The sequence below is a fragment of the Mus caroli genome, chromosome 3, assembly GCF_900094665.2.
Source record: "Mus caroli chromosome 3, CAROLI_EIJ_v1.1, whole genome shotgun sequence".
NCBI classification, from domain to species: Eukaryota; Metazoa; Chordata; class Mammalia; order Rodentia; family Muridae; genus Mus; species Mus caroli.
The window spans coordinates 145,718,088-145,741,222 of NC_034572.1; the positions used below are offsets into that span (position 1 = coordinate 145,718,088).

Here is a 23,135-nt window from a genome sequence, read left to right on the forward strand (position 1 = left end):
TAATTAGAAAACAGAATGACCAGAAATACTGTATATTTTTTCCTTTCTGTATGGTGTCTGTGTGTACTTGTGTGTGTGTTTACAGGCCCACTTATGGAAGCCAGAGGCAGGTGTTGGGTACCACCTCTTTCTGACTTGATCTCTTGAAGCAACATCCTTCACTGAACCCATTTTTTTTTTCCTGTAGGTTGGCAGTCATTAAACCCCAGTGATCATATTTCCATTTTTGTCGTCCTTTAAGATTTAGAAATCTTGGACCACACAGTCAACTAACTGACAGCACCACACCAAAGGGAAACATTAAATATTGTGGATCCCCAAATTATCTTTTCAAAATTTCCTCCTTAAATATTGTGTCTATTTACACAGCTGAGTAAATAATTCTCCAATTAGGTTGCCCCGGCCACTCCGGAACCTGAATGGAGGAAGGTGTATGCGGTGGCAAACAAAACAACAAAATGAAGCAACAAAACAAAACAAAAACAACTCAAGACCACCACCGTGGAAGAACAAACCAAACCACACCCCCCCGTGCACGGCAGCGGCAGCGCTGCTTTACGGCACTCGCCCCGCCCCTTTGCTCTTCGGGGCGTGAGAAGCCGGCAAACATGGCGGCCCCCTGCTTCCTCACTCTGCCGGCGGCTACCCTGGCCGCCTTGGCGCTCTTGTCTCTCGGCAGCTCCGCCGCTGGTCACATCGAGGTAGGCATCGGTGTCTGTTGAGGACCGACCCCAGGGAGGACCGTGTGGCTGTGAGCGCCTCAGGTGCGGGACGCACGGCCCCTGAGGGCAGCCGCCTGCAGCGTCTTCCTTCCCCGGGCTGTGTTGTGGGACACAGGACCGTCCGTCCTGAGGACAGGTACCCGGCACAGCCTTTTAGATTGCCCTGTTAAGAGCGCGAAGCCGCCGGTGACGAGGGAGGAGGACCCGGTCCTGTGCTCCTGTGACAGGCAGGGCACGCGTGGGGACTGTCATGGCTTTGGTGTTTTGCTCTTCAGCCCCGACCTCCTCCCTGAGGCTGCAGGACGTCTGGTTTTTCTTTCCGATGCTGTAACCAGCGATTTCCCCGGCGACGCGACTTGCGTTTCTAGCATTATTTTTTAGACCTGTTTGCCTGCTCAGGAGCCCCGGCGTCCGCACACATTGTAAAAACACCTCGTCCAAGTTTATCTCACCGAGGCTGCCCTAGTCTCCTAACTCAGCCGGGGCAGTTCTGGTTTAGTCTGTTCTCTAAGCTGAGGTCGGAGTAACTTTTCAAATGCTGACCTGATCGTGTCACCCAGGCCCCCTTCTTGAAATCTCTTGCTCCCTCTTTAAATGTCTAGGTTTGTTAAGCTTTCAGTTTCTCAAACCACTGGGACCCTTCTGCCATTGGCCCAATTTTTTTTTGGGGGGGGGGTCTGGAATTGTCTTTTCATCTTTTGGATATTCGCCCAAAATGTCACTTCTGTAGGGAAACTTTCCCTGACAAAGTCATGTTCCCCTGTTACAATTCCAGACCACATTTGGTGTCTTTATATATTGTGTGGTGAGTTCTTTGCTAATGTGTATCTATGTAACTGGACAGTAATCTCTGATGAAGGCACGCACTGCGATCCGCTGTCCCCCGACAGGATAGATGTCTAAGCACACAGTGAATCAGTAATTATACATAGTAGTGCAGTGCATTTACATGTCCACCTGCATTAAACTCTGATGTGCTTGAGAGAAGATTGCATGCCTTTTGGTGATTTTCCTATCACCGTATTCCGTGGTGCTTGGCACGTAGAAGGTGCTCTGTTAACTAAATGTTGACTGAGTAACTGTTACATTGCCTGCCACAGAGTTCTCAGTAAAATTTCAATGGAGCCAATGGAGCGACAAGTTTGAGCCTGGAATGACAAGTTTGAGCCTGGAAAGGACGCTAGAGATTATTTAGATCAAATCTCATTTTCTTTTGGAGAAATTCAAGCCTAAAGTGCAAACTGACTTGCCCCGGTGTCATGTACAGCTCAATTTTAGCTCAGGCCTTCCCATGCCTAAACCAGGGGTTATCCACAGTAGCACCCTGCTTGCTGCTTTCTTCAGTGTCTGGGCAGCTATTAGGAACGGTTTTGGGGGTTGAGGGTGGTTGTAGCGGTGGGTCTATTCCCACACTTGTTTGGAACTTTTTGTCTCTGAAAGTTTCCTGCTAGCCACACAGCCGAAATCGCCATTTGTTAGACAATCACTTTGTTGCATTCTCTGCTCCTACATTGTGAGTCTGCTACCAGCTTTGTAGATGATGAAGGCTGGGGGGTGGGGGAGTGGGGGTGGGTGAGTGGAGGTAAGCTCTAAGGTATGCTCAAATCAGCGAGTGGTAGGTAGATCCAGGTTTGAATTCAGATGTGCCAACTGCTCTAGTAATGTGCCCCAGTTAGAGCTTAGCTCCTGTGGGAAGAGGGGATTGTAATGTTCACAATAAACTACTAGTGCCCAAGAAGAGGAGGAGCACAGTGAGAGCATGAGTCATGGTAGGGAAGATGGCGTGTGTATGTGTGTGTGTGTGTGCGCGCGCGCGTGTGCGCGCGGCAGTTTTAAATGATAACCTAGTTTTAAAAACAGATAAATTCCATACAGGAAGACTAAAATGTGACTTCAGTAATTCACTTGCATTTGTTTAATGCTTCCTAGTTTTAAAGCAAGGACATACATGCAGCATACTTCTGTAGTTCTGTAAATGGCACTGGGGTGGGGTTGGCAGTGCTTTTTTTGCTCAGAGTGTGTGGAAGGGGACAAGAGGATTTACTTAGTTACGTACTTACTTCTCTGTGATAGAGATGAAATCCCGGGCTGATGGTTGGTAGGCAAATGCTCTGCCATTAGCTTACACCTTCAGCCCAGGAGCCAAGCATCCTAGTTAAGGTTACTTTGTTTAGTCGGTGTGTCAAGCAAGGCTGCAGCTTAATGTGCAGCTGTCTAGGTTAGGGCTTCTTCCTCAGGTAGTGCCTTAAATTAGGTAGGGCTTTTTGCACTGACATAGGATCTTTTAGAGGTTACATTAATTGGCATTTAGTTAATTAACATGAATTCCTTGTATGTAGCATGGGATGCTGTGGGTGTCAGAGGACAGCATAAGGGAGTCCGTTTTCTCTACTGTGGGATTGAACCCAGGTCCCCAGACTTGGCAGCAAGCACCTTTACCTGTTGAGCCTAAAGTACTTCCTAGTTTATGTTTGATTATCCTGTTCATAAGGCCAAGTACAGAATCTTCATAAACGAACTTGATTGCTAGTATAGAGAAGCCCCCAGGGGATAGGGGTGGCGCAGTGGTTAAGATCAGGAAGCTTTTCCAGAGGACCCAGGTTTGGTTCCCAGCACCTACTTTATGGTTCCCAGCTGTCTAGTACACCAGTCCCAGAGGGTCCAGTGCCTTCTTCTGACCTGTGTGGACACCAGGTGTGCCCTTGGTGCACATACATACATACGTACATACAGGCAAAGCATGTATACACATAAGTAAATCTAAAAATTCAAATAAAAAGGTCCAAGAGTCCTAAATGTTGTTTACCCCTCTTTAATTCTGGAAAAATCGTATGTTTTCATAAAATGTGTGTATGTGTGAATGATTTTGTCTTTATCTGACCCACAGGATCAAGCCGAACAGTTCTTTAGAAGTGGACACACAAATAACTGGGCTGTTTTGGTAAGTATGCTCTTCAAACATATATCTTGGTGCTCACATTAGATATGTATCTAAACAGTTGTGTGAATTGTGAATTACATTTTTAAAAATAAAATTTATCCCTTAAAATAAACATTTTGATAGAAAAAGAAAGCCCTCCCCCTCCCTCTATCTCTTCTCCCTTTCCCCCTCCCTCCCCCTCCCTCTGTCTCTTCTCCCTTTCCCCCTCCCTCTTCCTCTCCCACCCCACTTTGTCTCTCTGTGAAGAGGGGTCTTGTGTAGCCCAGGCTGGTTCAGACTCACTGTGCTGCTGAGGCTGGCCTTGAACTGCTGGCTCCCTTGCCTCTACCCCTGGTGTGCTGGGTTTACAGGTGTGGCCACTATAGAAAAAGCAGCAATTCTTTTTTTTGTTGTTTTTTAACTTTTATAAAATATATGTTTGAAGAGCATACTTACCAAAACAGCCCAGTCAATTTTAAATTGACAACAGCTACTAATATTTCTTACTTTAAAATTTTCTGCCAAGTGGTGATTTGCAAATAAATTCAAGAATATATTTGAGGTGCTGTCATTACAAGAAACACTTACAAATACAGAATTATTTTATGCTTGAAGTGAGTAATTACGTTTCTCTGAAGCACTAGTTTATAGATAACTATACTTCTGCTGTCTTCTTGAGTTTTATGTTTGCAAGAAGTGATAGTTGTAGAAAATTCAAATCATGCAGAAAGGTGTAAGAGAAGAAAAGACAAATTGCCTGTGTGACTTTGACCTCAGCTACAAGGGAGGGGATGCTTTCACGCTCCACTTTCCAGAGTCAGTATCTGGGGAAGCCCCTCTCTCGCCATAGAGCCTAGAGCTGTTCTGTGTATTTGTGCGTTATGTGTTTCTCACACTGGGACTGTCCGTGCTCTATTCTGCTGCATTGCCTTCCCGTGCCGAGGCTCTTTCCTCATTGGCGGATATGTAGGTTTCTGGTGTTTTCCAAATGCTGTAAGGTTCTCTGTGTTGGGACTCATTGTATCATTCAGTTCCTGGAAGCTGAGATCCTAAGTTGGTATTATTTTGTTCAGAGTTATGTTGGACATTCTGTTTGACATTGAGGCTCTCACTCTGTAGCCCAGGCTGACCCCCGATGCATAGCAGTCCGGTTCCAGCTTCCTTAAAGCTGGGAATGCAAGCAGCAGCACCTCCCCTACCTGGCTGTTCTTAAGTGTGCGAGTTTGTGAACCTGACTTTTCCCCTCAGGATGGTAATTCGTGGAGTTGGAGCTGCGGTACATGTTGTCCCGGGAGGCTGCGCTTCTTGTTCTGAGCCCAGCTCTTACTTCATTAGCTTTTCCTGTGTGACTGCTGCATAAGAAATCAGTGTGTGACTTCCCACAATTTCATTCCTAAGCACGGTTTGCTTACTGGCCTAGTGTTTTCTCTACTTTCCATCTCCCTGCATGGTGTGAATTTATGCTTTTAATATAATCTGGATCATGAGTTTGTGTTTGTCATTCCCCAAATAGAATGCACGTAAGTTCACTTTTCCTGTATGTGGATCATTTTTACCACCAGCGTTCCATGTAATGGCCTCTGGTTAGGAGAGAGGCTGAGTCTGCTTCAGGAAAAGACAAAGGTTGTAGACGGTTCTGAAAAAAATCCGTGATTGGATGCATATGAGGAACACAGTTCTGTTTCACTCCCATCTCTGGAGGCTGGAAAGTCCACTAACCTGGCATCAGCCTCTCTGTGTTTCAGGGATGGAGTGGGGCATCTTCAGTGAACCACCATCTCACCAAGGGCATCACATGGAGAGACAGAGAGCTTGCCAGGTCAGAACGCGTTCTTATGAGACCATTAATGCTGTTGTGGGCCAGCCTGATGACCTCAGCCAGCTGTCATTACTGCCCAGAGGCCCCGCCTCTAAATCTCATCAACACGAGAAGTGGGAGTTAAATTTTGGATGTATGAAATTTGGGGATCGTTTTTAAATGATAGCAAGGGACAACTAGGAGAAAGGGGAGTGAGGGGGAGTGCAGGAAGGCCAAGAAGGGAACAGAGACTGTGTCAGCATTGTCAACTCACACACTGGAAAAGGAAGGACGTTTGGGACCAGGACTTGTAAGAATACAGTGGGACCATAGAAGAATAGGAGAAACATATCCAAAGTCCAACGTAAACACGAGACGGATGACCTTCTCAGGGCTTACAAGGGGCTCGCTCAGGGCTGTTCCCTGAAAGGATGGGGTTATCTACAGGTCATAGGAACAAAGTGCAGCTGCAGGGAAGATTGTTAACTGCAATTATAGCTGAGTGTGATCAAGTAGAGTAGGATAGCATGGGATAACCCTGGGTACGCTTCCCACCACAGGAGACTTTATGGAGGGATTGAAGGACAGGAGAGTTTTCAGTGACTCCAACAGTGACAGCCAGAGGCCAGGCTGTGACACCTGCTAGGAGGAAAGGGAGGCTCCTCCGTGACTAACTTAGGTGAGGACGGGATAGCTGCTGGTGTGCACACCCCGACTGCTACACAGTAGAACTGTTAGCTTAGGCTACACATATGTCAAAGTCTGTGTGGCTTGTGTTCTGGATGACAGTAAGGGTGAGAAACAGATTCTACTGCTGCATGGGACCTCAATCAATTGTGCTTTCTTAAATGGAAAATCAGGAAGTTTGTCCAGGCTCAATGGAAAGTACCAGAAGTGGCACAGGGAGATTGCTCAGTTAGTCAAGTGGTCAGATCCCCAGAGGCACAGAAAAGCTGAGCAGGGCGGGAAACTCTGTGCCTGCACTGAGGCTGGGTGGAGGCAAGGAGATCTTTGAAGCCAGTTTAGCTGAGTCCAGAGTCAGTGAGAGGCCCTGCCTCAAATGTAAGGTAATGATTGAATGTGACAGCCAAAATTGACATGTGACATCTACACACCAGCCATATCCGCCTGCGGCACACCTACCGTTAGCTAGGCTTTCAGAATTCCAAGTTTGTTTCCCAGTTTGAGCTAATCTGCTTTTAGTTTTGAGTAGAGGACGAGAGATGAGTGTGAATCCTGCCACCAGAGCGAGGCGGAAGGGAAGCAGGATTCTGACTGGGCTCTTACCCATTTGGTATAAGCATTTTTGTGCCCTAATAGAGCAAGCAAGGAAACCATGAAGCCAGTCTTCCCCTCAGCGGAGGAGACAGTGCTGGAGGATGAAGGAGGCTGTGCCTCATCCTTATCACTGCTGTCCCTCCCATAGTGTCACTGTCGGCTTCCTCGTGTCATTTTAGAAGCTCCTGGGGGGGGGCATGGCTGTACCCCACTTTCTCTTGCGAAAAAATGGCTGGTTTAATGCCCCACATGAGTGTATTTGCTGGGTATTTGCAAATTTATATTAAGTTGATATTTCCTGGCATCTCTACTTGTCTTCTATCAGTACTCTTTCTATTCCTTGTTAGTTTTCTGGCTAATAATTTGCAGTTGAAAGTGAGGGTAGTTTCTTTTTTTTTTTTTTTTTAAATTTATTTATTATTATATCCAAGTACACTGTAGCTGTCTTCAGACACACCAGAAGAGGGCATCAGATCTCATTACTGATGGTTGTGAGCCACCATGTGGTTGCTGGGATTTGAACTCAGGACCTTCAGAAGAGCAGTCAGCACTCTTAGCCACTGAGCCATCTCTCCAGCCCCGAGGGTAGTTTCTTATGATTACTAAATAACAAGCTGACACAAGGCTTTTACTTCACATAAAGTGCAATGGAAATCCTGGCCTTCGTTGTGGTTAATTCTTATAAATTGTTTTATACGTCTTCAGACTCTCAGAGGAACTGCAGGCTTTGGCAGTGACTTGTATCCATCTTACTTTGTTTTCATTTTTTCTTTCTTTCTTTATATATATGTATTTTTTTCTTTTCTCCAGTGCTCAGTCGGAAGAGACAGGAGTTCTTGTTCTTGTATTAAATGTCTGTAAATATATCCATTCCCACACATACTGGCTTACTTGTTTTAATATGGTTAGACATTTCAGTGTGTCCCATTGCATTCTTGGATGATAATTCCCTTTAAGTATTAAAGATATGACAAGAGTTATACCCCTCCTCAGATTTGTCACTTGTGTTGTGGTCACAGGCCTATGGCAGGAGGCAGGAGTGTCCGACAGCCAGTCTCTCTGCATGTCTCATTGGGGGTAGATTAAAAAAAATAGTTTTCTTTGTGTTAAACTTAAATTTGCCTAGTAACTTAAAGGAGATTTTTCTTTTCTATTTTTATATATGTGTGTATGTGAGTGTGGGTTTGTGGGTGAGTACAGTGCCCACAGAGGCCAGAAGAGGGCGATGGGGCTCCAGAGTCTGAAAGTTACAGATGATTGTGAATTTACCTTTCCTGGGTCCCGGGAACTGAACTTGGGTCCTCTTGATATTTTTAGTGATTTTTATTTTAAGTGAAAAATTTGGTTGACTTCTTGTAGTCTTTAGTTCTGTAACTTTATTTTTTATTTTTATTTTTATTTTTATTTTTTGTTTTTGTTTTTTTCGAGACAGGGTTTCTCTGTATAGCCCTGGCTGTCCTGGAACTCACTTTGTAGACCAGGCTGGCCTCAAACTCAGAAATCCANCCTGCCTCTGCCTCCCAAGTGCTGGGATTAAAGGCGTGTGCCACCACTGCCTGGCAGTTCTGTGACTTTATAACATAGCTCATCCTGTGTGTGCACGAACCTATTTTGTAAGTTATATTTTGGTGTCTGTCTCACTTTCCACATTGAATTAAGCAATTAAATTAAGAAACAGATATTACAGTCAGGCAGTGGTGGCACACGCCTTTAATCCTAGCACTTGGGAGGCAGAGGCAGGTGGATTTCTGAGTTCGAGACCATCCTGGTTACAGAGTGAGTTCCAGGACAGCCAGGGTTACACAGAGAAACCCTGTCTCAAAAAAACAAAACAAAACAACAACAATAACAAAGAAACATATTACATACCACAGGGTAGCTAGTCTGAGATTACAAATGTTTTCTCTGATCTAAAGAATCGAATCTTTTAGAAAGAAGGACACTACAGATGTGCAGAAATGGAGTTGAGCTGTGTTGGGTCGGCATTTGTTTAAATTCTGTTTGGACTGCTTTCTCCTCAGCTGGGTAATCTTATTTAATATCAGTTGTAAGAGCCTTTCTTTAGGGAGATTCGTTTTATTGAAAGTTTTTTATGTTCTTTGATGTTTCTAAGTCTGAAATGCTTTCTTCAGGCATTTCCAAGTAGACTTGAAGTGCGGTAATTCTGACATCCGTGCTTTGACTCATAAATCCATGTTTTTGTTTCACCTCTAGGTGTGCACATCCCGATTCTGGTTTAACTACCGACATGTTGCAAATACTCTTTCTGTTTACAGAAGCGTCAAGAGGCTAGGTATCCCGGACAGGTAAGTCACCTCAGCTAAGTTTAATTTAAAACCCTGTGAAGACAGTTCTTAGCTGAGTTGATTTTGAAAGAGGTAAAGAGCCCTGATTCTCAGGTTTTGTTGTGGGACATACCATCACGTATGATGTAGATATTAACTCAGGGCCACAGTGCACATGAGAGCAATGAGCACTAAGGTAAGAGGATTTGGTAAGCGCTGGGTATTTCGTGTTTTTTATTAGGCGCTTTCCTTGGAGTTTTTTAATAGGTTACTATTTTAAGCCGAAAAAGGACTGATTCCAAACATGTTGATTTATTCATCAGATTCTGGGGAGTGCTGTAGCCTTAGCTAAGCGGGAACAGGAAAGCAGATAGTAGAATGGGAAACTAAAAATATGGCATGAACCCAGCCTGGTGACAGGTGCCATGCTGCAGGCTGCTGAAGCTGGGCTCTGTGCTGCACAGTGGCCGGGATGTCCAAAGCTACTTCGTGTTGCTACTGCCTCCTGCTGCCCAGAGCCAACCCTGGCAACCCTCAGCTTCTTACTGTTTCTTCTAGTACCTGTTGGAATGCCATGCTGGTAGGAGAACATAGGTTTGCAGTCTGAGTCGATGCTGCAGAGTGCCTGGAGGACGAGTGAATGGCATTGTGTTTTCTGAGTAGGAAGATGGGCTCTGCCTCTGGAGAACGTCCCTCAGGTGGGACGTTTCATATTGTAGGGAGTCAGGGACCTTCACCCAGACCGTGGAATTGGGATTATTACAGGAGTGTGGTTCTGCTGCAACCACAGAAGGCACAGTTGTCTCAGTTGACGGTTGATTGATTCACTCATTGCCCTCATGGGAGGGGATTGTTCGATGAGCTTGCTAGTGAGACAAGAGTTTGAAACCTGGCTTTTGCGCTGATTTTGGTTGTGACTTCAGAGGCTCAGCACCTGTGACATAGTGCTAATGTAATGGGACCATTGTAGGATTCAAGCCAGGAAGCAGAGGTAAATAAGGTGTTTCGAGGCAGAGGACACAGTGCACGGCTTGGGGGTCAGAGGCGCTGTGTTCTAATTAGCAGATGGTTTCAGTCTTAGAAAAGCACAAACACATAGCTCTGTCCGTACTCCATCTCACCTCGGAACACCTCGGAATCAAAGCAAGCACATGCTGCTATTAATTACTGCTTTAGTAGTGTCGTCTAAGTCTGAGAAGGAGGGGACCTGTCAGGTATGCAGGTGGACTTCTCTCTTGCTGTCTGTCAGTGGGCCCTTTGCAGGTACACTTTGGTTTATAGCTTTGCCCTCTGTCCATCCAGAGACTTGACAGTAGTTTTATTTGGAAGCGAATGGAATGGTGCTGTTGTGAGTCGTTAGGACAGCCTGCTCTGGCCTGAGGAGATTGGGAGGGGCGCTGAGAAGCAGAAGGCAGTGACAGCATGTGCTAGTCTGCATGCCGAGTTATTAAGTTTGCCCCTGAGGTTCTGAAGGGTCTCTTCTGAGGTGATCTCTATTTCAGATGCTTGCTTGTGGCTTTGATTATACAGCCTTTGTTCTAGACGTGAATCGGGGGATTCAGACAATGAGAATCTCATACTGCTTATTTTTTTTTAACAAAGAGAAATTAACAACAACAACAAAAGAGATGGTTTTGCTGTTAGTTTAGTATGGGAAATGTTCCTTTACTATCACAGCATTTACAGTTACAGGCTTCTCTTAATATACATTATCTTACTTTATTTTACAATACTCTTTAGAGATTGGTATAATTATGCATATGATTTAAATATCTAATTAAGTCCTAAAAGGTATATTTCCATATTGAAGGCAGTAACTAGGTGGTCATGGAAACAGTATGAAGTAACCCTGCGGATCCACCCTTGGCTTTCTCACTTTCTTTTCCTAAGTACGTGGGTGGCTGCTGTCCATTTTGTTTCTCCTTCCTGTCTTAGCCTTCCTGCTGCAGCGTCTCAGCAGGCTCTATGCACGCAGCACCTGTCGCTCTCTAACCCCTCAAGCCCCAGGTCTCCCAAAATCTGACACATTCACATAATTCCAGAAGAGACATCTGTACTTAACCTGGAGTGATAGACGGAGGCGAGACACAGGTGTGCTAGCATGAGTGTCTGAGGCATCAGCAGGTTTCCTGAGCAGAGCTGGGTCCCATCTGCAGGGTACCTGAGTGTGCGTTCTGCAGTCTGAAGCATCTCCTCCTTGCCGGATCATCCTACACGCAGCTGTTAGACCGAGCTTCCTCTGATACTGTGGGTGTCCTCTCACGCCCACGAGCTCTGTGGTGAATCTGTCTGTCTAACAGACCTGAGCATTTCTAGCTATAACTGGTGTTTTGTTAATTTGGACTCACTGTTCAATTCGTTAGCTTGTTTTGGTTTCTCTGGCCTAACATTTGGTCAGTCATGTCTAATTTTGACCATTTATCTTGCCTAGACATTGGAGTACATCGGGTTCATTTCAGACTCATATGTCTTGCTGTTTTCATTGTGTAGAACACTCTGTGTAGGAAGGTCACCCTGATTTCTGTTAATTGATTGATATATTAAAGCCATTCTAATTAGTTTGTAAAAAATTAAAGTCAATATGTTAATAGCATTAAATTTTTGTTCCATGACTAGTTTATACTTTTGTTTTATTGTGCAGAAAATCATCTTTATAATTTGTAATGGACAGAAGTAGTGGAACTATATAAATATCTTTTGTAAACAGTTTCTGATATGCTGCCATAGTAACAATCAAGATAAGTTCATGTCTTTGAATGTTCTTTCTCTTGTCTCCTGTCACTTTCTAACAGTTGCTTCTCATGTAGCCCTTAAACATGTAAATAATGATATTTGAATATAGATCCTCACACGTTCTGAACAATCTGTCCTTTTTACTTTGGCAGCTGATGTGTCTCACACTTTATGTGATATTCCTAGCGGAACAGTGTGTAAGATCTTGTGTGTGTGTGTGTGTGTGTGTATGTGTGTGTGTGAGTGAGGTGGGCATTTAGTGTGGTTAGGAAGTTAAATATGCTTTAAAAAGAATAGTGATCCAGGTAGCAGGGATATTTTAGCCACTACCTTTGTGCTGTGGTGTTTAGAAAACAAAAAAGATGAGTTTGCAAGCCTCAGAAGACCTTGAAGGGCATTTGCCAGGCGTGAAGGAACATTTTGTCTCCATGTGTGGCTGGATTGAGAGGTCTTTGGATGCTGTTTCTTCCCCAGTACCAGTGTGTTCCCCACTGTCACTGTCCTGTCTGGTAAGAGGGTTTTCTTGCTCCTGATCTTTAGAATCATCTACTCATGGATCTTTACTTTCACATGGCCTCTCTGTGTGTGGTAGTGGGGATGGTACCCACGCCTCCTAGTCACATGGCCTCTCTGTGTGTGGTAGTGGGGATGGTAGCCATGCCTCCTAGGCAGGTGCTTCATCTCTGAGGTACATTCCCAGCCCTTCTACATTTACTTATTTTCTAAGGGAAGCATAATTATTTGGATTTTTTTTTTTTTGGATGTTGGCCTGAATAGAGGACAGCTTTCTCTCTCCCTCCCTCTCCTGTTCTCCGTCTGTACACACGCACATGCACACACATACACAATGTATTTCAATCCTGTTCAACCCTGTGTCTGTGTCATCTTTTATTTCTCTTCTCCTCCCACTGCACGCTTTCTTCCTAAGTAGCCCTGTTCCTTTCTTTTCGTGTGACACATTGAGTTTGGTCAGAGTTAGTTGCATGAGCAGAAATAAGTTCTTTACCCGAGGATGGCTTGTGTCTATACCATTTATAAAATGCCTCTTCCTCCTTCAACAGACATTAATAGCCTGTAGTTACTCAGGGAGAAGTGGGCTCCATGGAGTCCTTCCAGCAGCCTTGGCAGAATGCTGACACACTCTATCTTGTGCATATAAGCACAGCTCTGTATCTCCATGACTGCTGTGGTCATGCCATGTTCAGAAAACGGTGCTCTTCCCACAGAACACAGTGCTCCTTGGTGCTCCTCCCACAGAATGCAGTGCTCAAACTCAGTGCTTCTCCCACAGAACACAGAGTTCCACGGTGCTCCTCCTGTTCCCCTCCTATGTGCTTTTTGTTCCCTTTCTGCGATGTTCTTCCCCGAGTCTTGGAAGGGCGTCTGGATAGTTTTCTCTTGTCAGTTTGACACTATCTAGAGAACTTCAGTTGAGAAAATGTCTTAATCAGATTGCCTGTAGGCATGTGTGAAGGCTATTTTCTTTATTAATAATTGATGTGGGAGGGCCCAGCTCACTGTGGGTGTCCACTCTCCTCCATCGGAGTTCTAGGTTGTATAGAAAAGCAGGCTGAACAAGCCAGAGCTGTGAGAGAGAGCAAGCCAGTAAGCACTTTCCGTAGCCAGTTCTGCCTCCAGTCTGCACCCTGGAGCCCCTGCCTCGGCTCCCTGAGGGCTGTGGGTTGTCAGCCAAATGAAAGCTCCCCTGCTTGGTTTTGATTGGTGTTGTATCACAGAAGGAAATTAGGACAAAGGAGGTGATAAAGATGTCCTGCTAGGGTGAGCACCCCATGCTCACTGACTAGAGTCTGCACACTCACCAGTTAGGAGTCTCAGAGTGTGGTGCCACATTAAAGATGGAAACTTCCCCTTGAAGTAATTTAAACCAAGAGCAAGTCTGACCTTGTTCTGTCACCTCTGTCTGATGTCTGTCCCTGACAGCGCTTTGCTCCCTAGCACTGTGCTTGGCCTTGTAGTGAACTGGGAGACTAACCCAGGCAGGGCTTTCTGAGTGTCGGACTTTTCTGTGTATTAGCAGGCTTCTCTCCAACTAATAATGTATAGCATCCATTGAATTCAGTCTTACAATTTTCAGTTATTTTCAATTATTTCTCTCTTAAACATTGTTGGTAGAATGCTTTTTTCTCTTAAACATCTTTAGTAGAATGCTTTAGTTATCTTCCTTTTTATTCATATTATAAATAAAACCTTCCTCCACACAGGCTTTTTCTAGCTTTGCTCACCACATGTGCAGTGGTGTAACTTGTTGAGCTCTAATGATTTGATGATAAACTTATTTTCTCAGAACTATGCACAGCTTCTCTCTTAAAAAGCTTTGTACCTAGGAAAATGTTAACAGTCTCCAAAATGGAAGCTTTAAAGTAGAAATTGTTTCTGGAGCCCTCAGAATTCATAGTCCAACGGAACACTTTTATTCTGAGAGAATGTGTTCTAGAGGAAAGTGACTTTTCAGGTCAACACAGTGCTTGTGAAGTTCTTGTGTGCAGAGCCTCACAGGCTTGATTTACTGTCATAAGCAATGACTTAATAACCACAAAAACTATGGCAGCCAGTCTTCAGAATTCTCAATAACACCTTGTTTTTATTTTCAGTCTGGTACTCTCTTATAGTAACCTATTGGTGTTTTAGTGTTCTAGCTTGGTTTTTCTGAGCATTGTAACAGTCCTATTAATATAATGCTTATTTAATGATTGTTTTAGCTATAAATGTAAGTCCAGTGTTTCCAGCTATGTAAAGCTAAGAGTGATGTGGCTCAGCAGAAAGACAGTTAGCTGTGCTTGGGGTATAGACCCTGGCGTCAGGTGACTTGTTTCAGTGTTAGCTGTGCTTGGGGTGTAGACCCTGGTGTCAGGTGACTTGTTTCAGTGTTAGCTGTGCTTCGGGTGTAGACCTGGCGTCAGCTGACTTGTTTCCGTTGTTGCTTGTTAGTGCGTTAGGCCAGACTGCAAAGTGATGGCAGCAGTGATGACTTGGTGGCTTTTAGTTTAGTTTGGTACCAAACCAACAAAAGACAGTGCAGAGTCTGTGAGCCAAGGGTGTGAGTGGCTGGCTCATAGCGCCTCGCCCCGTGTTCCTCACTGCTGTGCACTCAGATGTGGCAGTTAGCACATGGAGAAATTGGATTGGCCAGAGGAGTCCTGAGCAGTCAGCAGGGTAGGATGCACCTGTCACTCAAGCCGATTCCTTGCTGTGCCTGCAGTAACCATGTGCTTCATGTGCTCCATCCTTCACACAGCATCCTCAGGCTTCAGTGACCTCCGAGATAGCCTGGCGCAAGGTCATGGAGAGAGATGGGCCACATGCTTGTGGGTGCCTAAAACCCAGTTCTCTTCTCTTTCTTCATAGTGTCTTGAATCAGCCTGTCATCTTTTAAAATCTGATCATGTTACTCTAGTATTAACTGACTTGGCTCTGAATACTTTAGTATGCCATTGTGTAAATGGCGCACATTTTCTGTATCCGTCCTTCAGTTGAGGGGCATCTAGGTTGTTTCCAGTTTCTGGCTATTATGAATGAAGCTGCTGTGAATATAGTTGAACAAGTGTCCTTGTGGTATGGTAGAACATTTTTTTGGGGGGTATATGTCCAGGAGAAGTATTAGCTGGGTCTTACGGTAGAGCTATTCCTAACTTTCTGGGAAAATACCAAATTGATTTCCTGAGCAAGTTGTACAAGTTTCCATTCCCACCAGCAATGGAGGAGTGTTCCTCTTGCTTCACATTCTCGCCAGCATGTGCTGGCACTGTTCACAGATGATATGATACTATACATAAGCGACCCCCAAAATTCTACCAGAGAGCTCCTACAGCTGATAAACACCTTCAGCAAAGTGGCTGGATACAAAATTAAAAAAGAAAAAAGGAAAAAACAAAACAAAACAAAACAAAAATACCAGTAGCCTTCCTTTATACAAACGATAAACAGGACAAGAAAGAAATTAGGGAAACAACACCCTTCACAATAGCCATAAATAGTATAAAAATACCTTGGTGTAACTCTAACCAAGAAAGTGAAAGATCTGTATGGCAAGAACTTCAAGTATCTAAACAAAGAAATTGAAGAAGATATCAAAAGATGGAAAGATCTTGCATGCTCATAGATCGGTAGGATTAACATAGTAAAAGTGGCCATCTTACCAAAAGCAATCTACAGATTCAATGCAGTTCCCATCAAAAGCCCAACACAATTTTTTACAGACCTTGACATTGACTTGGAAAGGTAACCCAGAATAGTAAAAACAATCCTGAACAATAAAAGAACTTGTGGAGGTATCACCAGCCCTGATTTCAAGCTGTACTGTAGAGTAATAGTAGTAAAAACTGTATGGTATTGGCATAAAAACAGATGGGTTGATTAATGGAATAGATTCAAAGACCCAGAAATAAACCCACACCTACAAACTCTTTTAATTTTTGACAAAGAAGCCAAAACCATCCAGTGGAAAAAAGAAAGCATTTTCAACAAATGGTGCAAGTCTAACTGGCTGTCTGCACGCAGACAATTGCAAATACATCTATATCTAACACCTTGCACAAAAGTCAAGTCCAAGTGGATCAAGGATCTCAACATAAAACCACATACACTAAACCCGATAGAAGAGGAAGTGTGGAATAGCCTTGAACACAGTCAAACAGGAGACAACTTCCTGAGCAGAACGCCAACAGCTCAGGCACTAAGACCAACATTAATATATGGGACCTTGTGAAACTAAAAAGCTTCTGTAAGGCAAAGGGCACCATCAATAGAACAAAATGACAGCCTACAGAATGGGAAATATCTCCACCAACCCTACATCTGACAGAGGGCTAATATCCAAAATATATAAATGACTCAAGAAGTTAGACTTCAACAACCCAAATAACCCAGTTAAAAAAATGTGGTACAGAGCTAAACTGAGAATTCTCAACAAGGAATCTCTCATGGCCAAAAAGCAGTTAAAAAATGTTCAGCATCCTTAGTCACCAGGGAAATGCAAACCAAAATGATGTTGCGATTCCACCTCACACCTGTCAGAGTGGCTGAGATGGGAAGGTGGAAGTTTTACACTGAGCTGTTTTCAGTGCTGCCTGTTGCCTGCTTCCAGATCTGACAGGAGCATGTCTGTGTAGGCAGTGGATAAAACAGTGTTCCCCAAATCTGTATTGATTAAAAAAACTACTTGGAGTTCAAGTCTCTGCAAGACCTTTTCTGTGTGGTTTACCTCTTTGGTGCCAGGGATCAAACTCATGGCCTCTCACATGCACCGTCAGCATCTGCAGCGGCAGTCACCCCAGCCGCGCTCCCGTGCACAGCTTTCCTGATTCTCTGGTTAAGCGAGATGTCTAGAGTGCTGTGTGAGGAAGTACCAGGAGAGCTTGACTTGTGCCTACTTTCTGTTACTGCTCTGTAACTCTGTTAAAGGCAGTGAACGTTCTTTATGGTAAAGATTTTTACCTAATTATGTAACTGATTAGACTGGGCTGTAGAAAGGATAACTATTGGGAAGAAAGGGTGTTTTTGGGCTTCTCAGAGTCATATTTTCTATAAGTTTGTTTCTTTCTTTTTGAGAACCCTGAAAGCTTAGAGTCAGCTCCAGTTGTTAGTAAGAGTGAATATTCTGCCCATCCAGCATGAGTCTTACTCCCTCATGCCTGACTATCTCCTGCAGGACCAAACAGAATAGTTCTGGAAGACTCTTTCATCTCTCCTCCTGTTCCTGCTTCTCCCACTCCTTCCCTTCTTCCTTCTCTTCCTCCTCCCCATACCTGGTGTCTCTCTTTTTCACAGACACACATACACACTGACACACTCACACACACACACACACACACTCAGTCACACTCACAAGTACTCTCTCCCTGCTCACTTGCACAGGCGCACACGTGCCATGCTGTCAGCTACAACAACATGACTCACGTGTTCAGAGCCTTTGCTATTTACAGTACATTTACTAATCTGTGTGATTTCAGCAGAGGTGGGCACAGGAGGAGACGGAAGTACGTTATGGTGCTTTCAGAGGGTGTGAGCCTTGGATGGGAGGCCCGAGAGCGAGCCTCAGTAAGTCAGACAACCCTGACAGACACGCCTCCATAGAAAGCGCCACTGATTATTTCTAAGGAGTTTCTGAGATTTTGTTTTTCCTGGAGGACTGATGGAATGTTCTTTCTCTAGAATGTTATGTCTGACCCTTTGGATCGTCGACAGGTCAGTGGAACTGACATGTGTGAATATAATTTGAACTCAGAGCAAAGATATTTCACAAAAGTTTATGTTTCTGAGAATTTGTCTAAGTATAAATGAGAGGTTATCAAATCATTTAGATGCCTTGATGTTCAGTTGTTACACTCGTTCCTTAACTCACATCTAAAATTATCTTCATGACTAAGGCATGGTCAGGGAATTCAGATATGTTATTTTGGAAAACTCTATATTAATTAAACCTAATTCACTTGAACTGTTCTTCCTTCCTTCCTTCCTTCCTTCCTTCCTTCCTTCCTTCCTTCCTTTTTTTTTTTTTTTTTTAAGATAGGATCTCACTATGCAAATTTGAGATTCTCCTGCCCCTGCATTCCTAGGTCTGGGCTTTACTGGTGCGCTCTGCGTAGCCAGATAAGCAGAGTGAGCTTCTGACAGGTAGGAGCAGAAGATAATACAGTCTGTAAGGGATTGTTCACTAATGTGTTTCTGAAGTTTCTTTTAAGGAGGAAATGGTCTAACCTCATTATACACACACACACACACACATACACACACACCCTCAGCTAATTTTGTCTCTGTCCCTCTACTCTCTTATTATGCTCAGTGAAGATATTCAGATGTTGCTTTGATCTGCTGATTATGTGTAGCATATGGTGCATGTATAGGAAAGCCCTTTAAACCCCAGTGTATGAAGGGACCGCTGTGGTGACTGTCACTGGGTAAACTTAGCTCTTTGCTTCCAGCATCCTCTGCCAGTGCCTCTGCTTTCCTGTGGCCACTCTGTAAGTGGGTCTCAGTGTGTGACATAGATCATGTGTCCTAAGCAGTGCAGTCAGGGGCTTGTCCAGTTCCTCACCCACAACTCCTTTCTCTTTTACGTTCAGTTTGGTTATTATATTCATCAGGATCTTATTAGAGGAGCCAAGGAACTATTCATTCCTTAACCCAAGTCAATTTTCTCTTTTTATAAAGTATAGTTATTTGTATAATCTTATTTTATGCCACAAGCAATCCAATCTTTCTGTGATCTTTTTAAAACAGGGAAACCAGAAATTCATGATTAAGGTAAAATTTTGTATCAGTTCTGGAACAAATACTATAGAATGGTTATGTCAAATTCAGGTCTGTGAAGACAGCCATGCCATTTAAAAACGCTTTGTTGAATTTCATTTAATTGGGATTGGTCTGTGATTACTCCTATTTTGTCTTGTTCTTGCTTAATTTTCCCTACTTGACAGATTGTTGCATTCAAGAGCAGGTCAGTGGCTCAGTGCGCTTTATCCCTAGTGTTTGATGTATTCAGTGTTATTTAAAAATTAGTAAGGGAAGCCCGGGAGGATAGTTCAGTGCTTAAAGCACTTCCCATGGGCCTGCATTCAGAATCCCCAGAGCTCACATAAATGAGGGGTGGGCATGGTAGCCCACCTATAATTCCACCTGTTTACACACACATACATGCTTATGTAGTACACACAGATAGTCCTGTACATCTTAACATGGGTACGTGCATATACACACATCACACACAAAAAGGAGAAAAAAGAAAAAAAAATACCGTATGAGATGCACCTGTTCAGATTCTTAGCCATCATTATCCCTAGAAAAAGCTTGGAGGAACTTTGGATTTTTTTGCTGTGAGAATCCAAACAGTGACTCTGAACTTTTGACGCCGGTGACCCTCCTGAACTTCTGACATACCTTACCCTCCTTAACTCCTGACTTTCCTGACCTCCTGACCCCCTGAACTCCTGAACTCCTGACCTTTCTGAACTCTTGGCTCCCTGACCTCCTGACCCCCTGAACTCCTGACCTTTCTGAACTCTTGGCTCCCTGACCTCCTGACCCCCTGTACTCCTGGCCCTCCTGTACTCCTGAACCCCTTGACCTCCTGACCCCCCTGAACTCCTGGCCCCCTGACCTCCTGACCCCCTGTACTCTTGGCCCTCTGACCTCCTGACCCCCTGTACTTCTGGCCCCCCTGAGCTCCTGACCCCCTGTACTCCTGGCCCCCCTGTACTCCTGAACCCCTTGACCTCCTGACCCCCCTGAACTCCTGGCCCCCTGATCTCCTGACCCCCTGTACTCCTGGCCCCCTGACCTCCTGACCCCCTGTACTCCTGGCCCCCTGACCTCCTGACCCCCTGTACTCTTGGCCCCCTGACCTCCTGACCCCTTATACTCCTGGCCCTCCTGATCTCCTGAACCCCCTGACCTCCTGACCCCCCTGACCTTGACCCCCCCTGACCTCCTGGCCCCCTGACCTCCTGACCCCCTGTACTCCTGGCCCTCCTGATCTCCTGAACCCCCTGACCTCCTGACCCCCCTGACCTTGACCCCCCCTGACCTCCTGGCCCCCTGACCTCCTGACCCCCTGAACTCCTGGCCCCCCTGACCTCCTGACCCCCTGACCCCCTGTACTCCTGATCCTCCGGCTGCCATCTCCCAAGTGCTAGAATTGCAGGTGTGTGCTGTAGTGCCTGGCTTTAAGTCTTAGATTTGAGAATCTTTTTTAAAGACCCATTTAGACTTTCAAGGGCCTACTTTATTTTCATTATGTGTCATGAATATTAGCAGTCACAGTGCGTTCCTGCTTCTAACTTAATCATCTCGGTCAATTAGGTTATCAGTATAAGATGAAACATGTATTAAATCTTTCTAAATTAAGTTAATAGAGCTTCAGGATCTCACAGAGTTGTTCACCGTAATAGGATAGGTGAAAGCAGTCAAGCTCCACTGCTTTCATTCCACGTGGCCCAGGGCGCGACACTCAGTGCCATAGCTTCATTCTTTACTGGAGAGGACAGTACAGATTTCAGAGGAGCAGTGAAGACAGCGATTCGGGTGATAAGCTAGCTCACCCTGTCAGTGCCGAGCCAGAGCCACACCCAACACTTCATATGTGCTTGTGGTTGTGACTTGGTTGAGTGTGAGCCTGTATCAAGGCCGCTCTACCCTCATGACATGTTTGCAGTCCTTGTGCTACCAATGACTTCCTGTCCACAGTGTGTTGTGAGATTCCCCCCCCCCCCCACCTCCGTCCTCTCCTCATTCTGTGTTTCTCTCCCTGCACTGGAACTTTCTCTTTCCCGGGTCTCTTGTAGCTCAGGCTGTCCACTAACTTGAGATGAAACTGAGGGTACCGCTGGTCTCCTCATCCTCCCATGTGCCGGATGCCTGGCTGCGTGTTTCCTCTGACACTGTAAGTACAAAGTGACTGGCATTTAACAGTCTAGGAAGGCAAGTGATTCAGAGTGCCCTGTTGTTGGGGGTTTGCTAGGGTTAGTGCTGTGCTGTATTGGTGGTAAGAGTTCAGAGTTCAGAGATAAGATAGAGGAGGAAGAGATAGCATAGAAATAGATACGTTGAATTCAGGCGTTCTGCGCCTGACCTTTGTTGGTCCCCCAGTCATTACAGAGCCACAGCCGAGTGCCTGAGCAGCTGAGTGCCTGAGTGATGCCTGCAGGGAAAAGGCAGCACCGCAGAGGCAGAAAAGAGGGCGCTAGGGACCCATGAGCTCACTTCAGCTGCCTTCCTTTCCAGCTCTGTGTGGTGGTGTTGGACAGAGCTGCAGCCCAGTAGTTACAGATTGTCTTCAAGGAAGTATTCTTTGATTGTAGCATGCCTATATATAGACTATAGCAATTTTAAGGAAAAAAATTAAAAATATTTTGAACAATATCAATTATTTGTTTTATTCAACAAAACCATTTTAATAAGGCAATGCCAGTTTATTGTAAGTAAAATTTTATGTCTTTTGAAATTTCAAATTCATATTCCAGATTTGAAGCTCCATCTATATAAAATGGCATTTATAGCCCTTGGTTGCTGGTTGCATTTGGGGCTGGGGGGGGGGCACGTTCAGTAAGGAACAGACCCTTACCCCGCAGGACGCCCTGGGCCCCAGTGTTTGGCCAGGACAGAGTTGGGAAAACATTTATTTAGGTCATCATCACACCACACACATTTGTATAAAGTTGGACCTCTTCTTTTTTAAAATAGACGTTTTAAAGTTCGTATGGTGATCACGGCCATTAAGAAGTCTGCGCAGCTTCAATCAGGGTGTCCAGTGATGAGTGCAGGGAGGTACAAGTCTCAGCAGTGTGCTGCGTTTTCACTTCCGTCTGAGCAAACGAAAGTCCTGCTGTGGAGCAGTAGCCACATAAAGCAGCCAGGTCAGCAGGTGCTGTGATGGGCCCTCCTAATTCTGGTGTTACTGACTAGAGAACGTGGCTGGAGAAACACAACCGCCTCTATAGAGAGCGTCTAGATAGCTGACTTGACCTGCAGTGAGTGCTGGCCGTTTCTTTACCTCGTGCCACATTCTATGTGCTTTGTTTTGTGAAGAAGTGTTCGCTGTGGCTCAAGCAGAGTCGGGTGTGAGAGCTGCATCATCACATGAGGCAGCCGAGGCTCCCAGACGGTGGCGAGATGCATCCTCCTGCAGCTTGTGTCTGTGTGATGAGTTCTGTCTTCATTTAGTAAGACAGAGGGCCTTGCTCTTCACAGAAGCTGGCCTTCAGTCTTGGTATCTCTGTGTCTTGGACCCACAGTGGTTGATCTTACTGATCTGCTGAGTGCAGTTTAAATCCCTGCTGTGATGCTAAACTGGCCCTAAGAGAAGACACTGAAAGGAGTCAGCAGGTGAACTGCGACTGCTACTGCTGTCCCTCGGGATTGTGATGGGCAGAAGTTACCTAAATACACAACTTGATTGTCTGGAACAGCAGGCACTGAGGACTATCGGCTATGTATTTATTGTACAGTGGAGAGACACTGTCTCTATCATCAAGTTATGATTGTAGTGTAGTTGTCAAAGTAAAGAGAACACTAAAGGTGAACCCAGACTGACAACCCTCTGTGGCACATGGGCCCAGACTGGAAACCCCTCTGTGGCCCAGGCCAGTAATCATTTTGCGTTAGCAAAGTCATGTCTCCCTCATCCTCCAAACACGAGTAAGGTTTTCATAGCAGTGTGAGCTTGCTAATTTGTTGGAATTTAATATACAGTTTCTATCTTTAGTCTGTCATTAGAATTGTAAGCCCAAGTAGTGTATTTGTGTTTGTGTATTTAAGTGTTGCTATACAAAAGTTTAAATATCTGAACCAAAGAGAAATTTGTATTTCATCAGAAAGTCAGATAGCTCTAAACAGTGAGTTAGAATGTGCCATTATAATGAAATCTTTGTAATCTATTCTTTTCA

At 44.8% G+C, this 23,135-nt stretch overlaps 1 protein-coding gene across 2 annotated transcripts in view; it reads left to right on the forward strand.

Annotated features, from left to right (window-relative positions):
• Positions 1-563: 563 nt before the first annotated feature.
• Positions 564-23,135, forward strand: part of Pigk (phosphatidylinositol glycan anchor biosynthesis class K) — an 81,082-nt gene continuing 58,510 nt past the window's right edge. The window contains exons 1-3 of one of the 2 annotated variants that reach the window (XM_021158609.2): positions 564-701; positions 3,610-3,663; positions 8,933-9,024. In XM_021158609.2, the coding sequence (XP_021014268.1) occupies positions 609-701; positions 3,610-3,663; positions 8,933-9,024 (239 nt within the window). In that variant the 5' untranslated portion in view covers positions 564-608. The remainder of the gene's footprint in view (positions 702-3,609; positions 3,664-8,932; positions 9,025-23,135) is intronic. The other variant, XM_029475289.1, reaches the window with a different exon arrangement.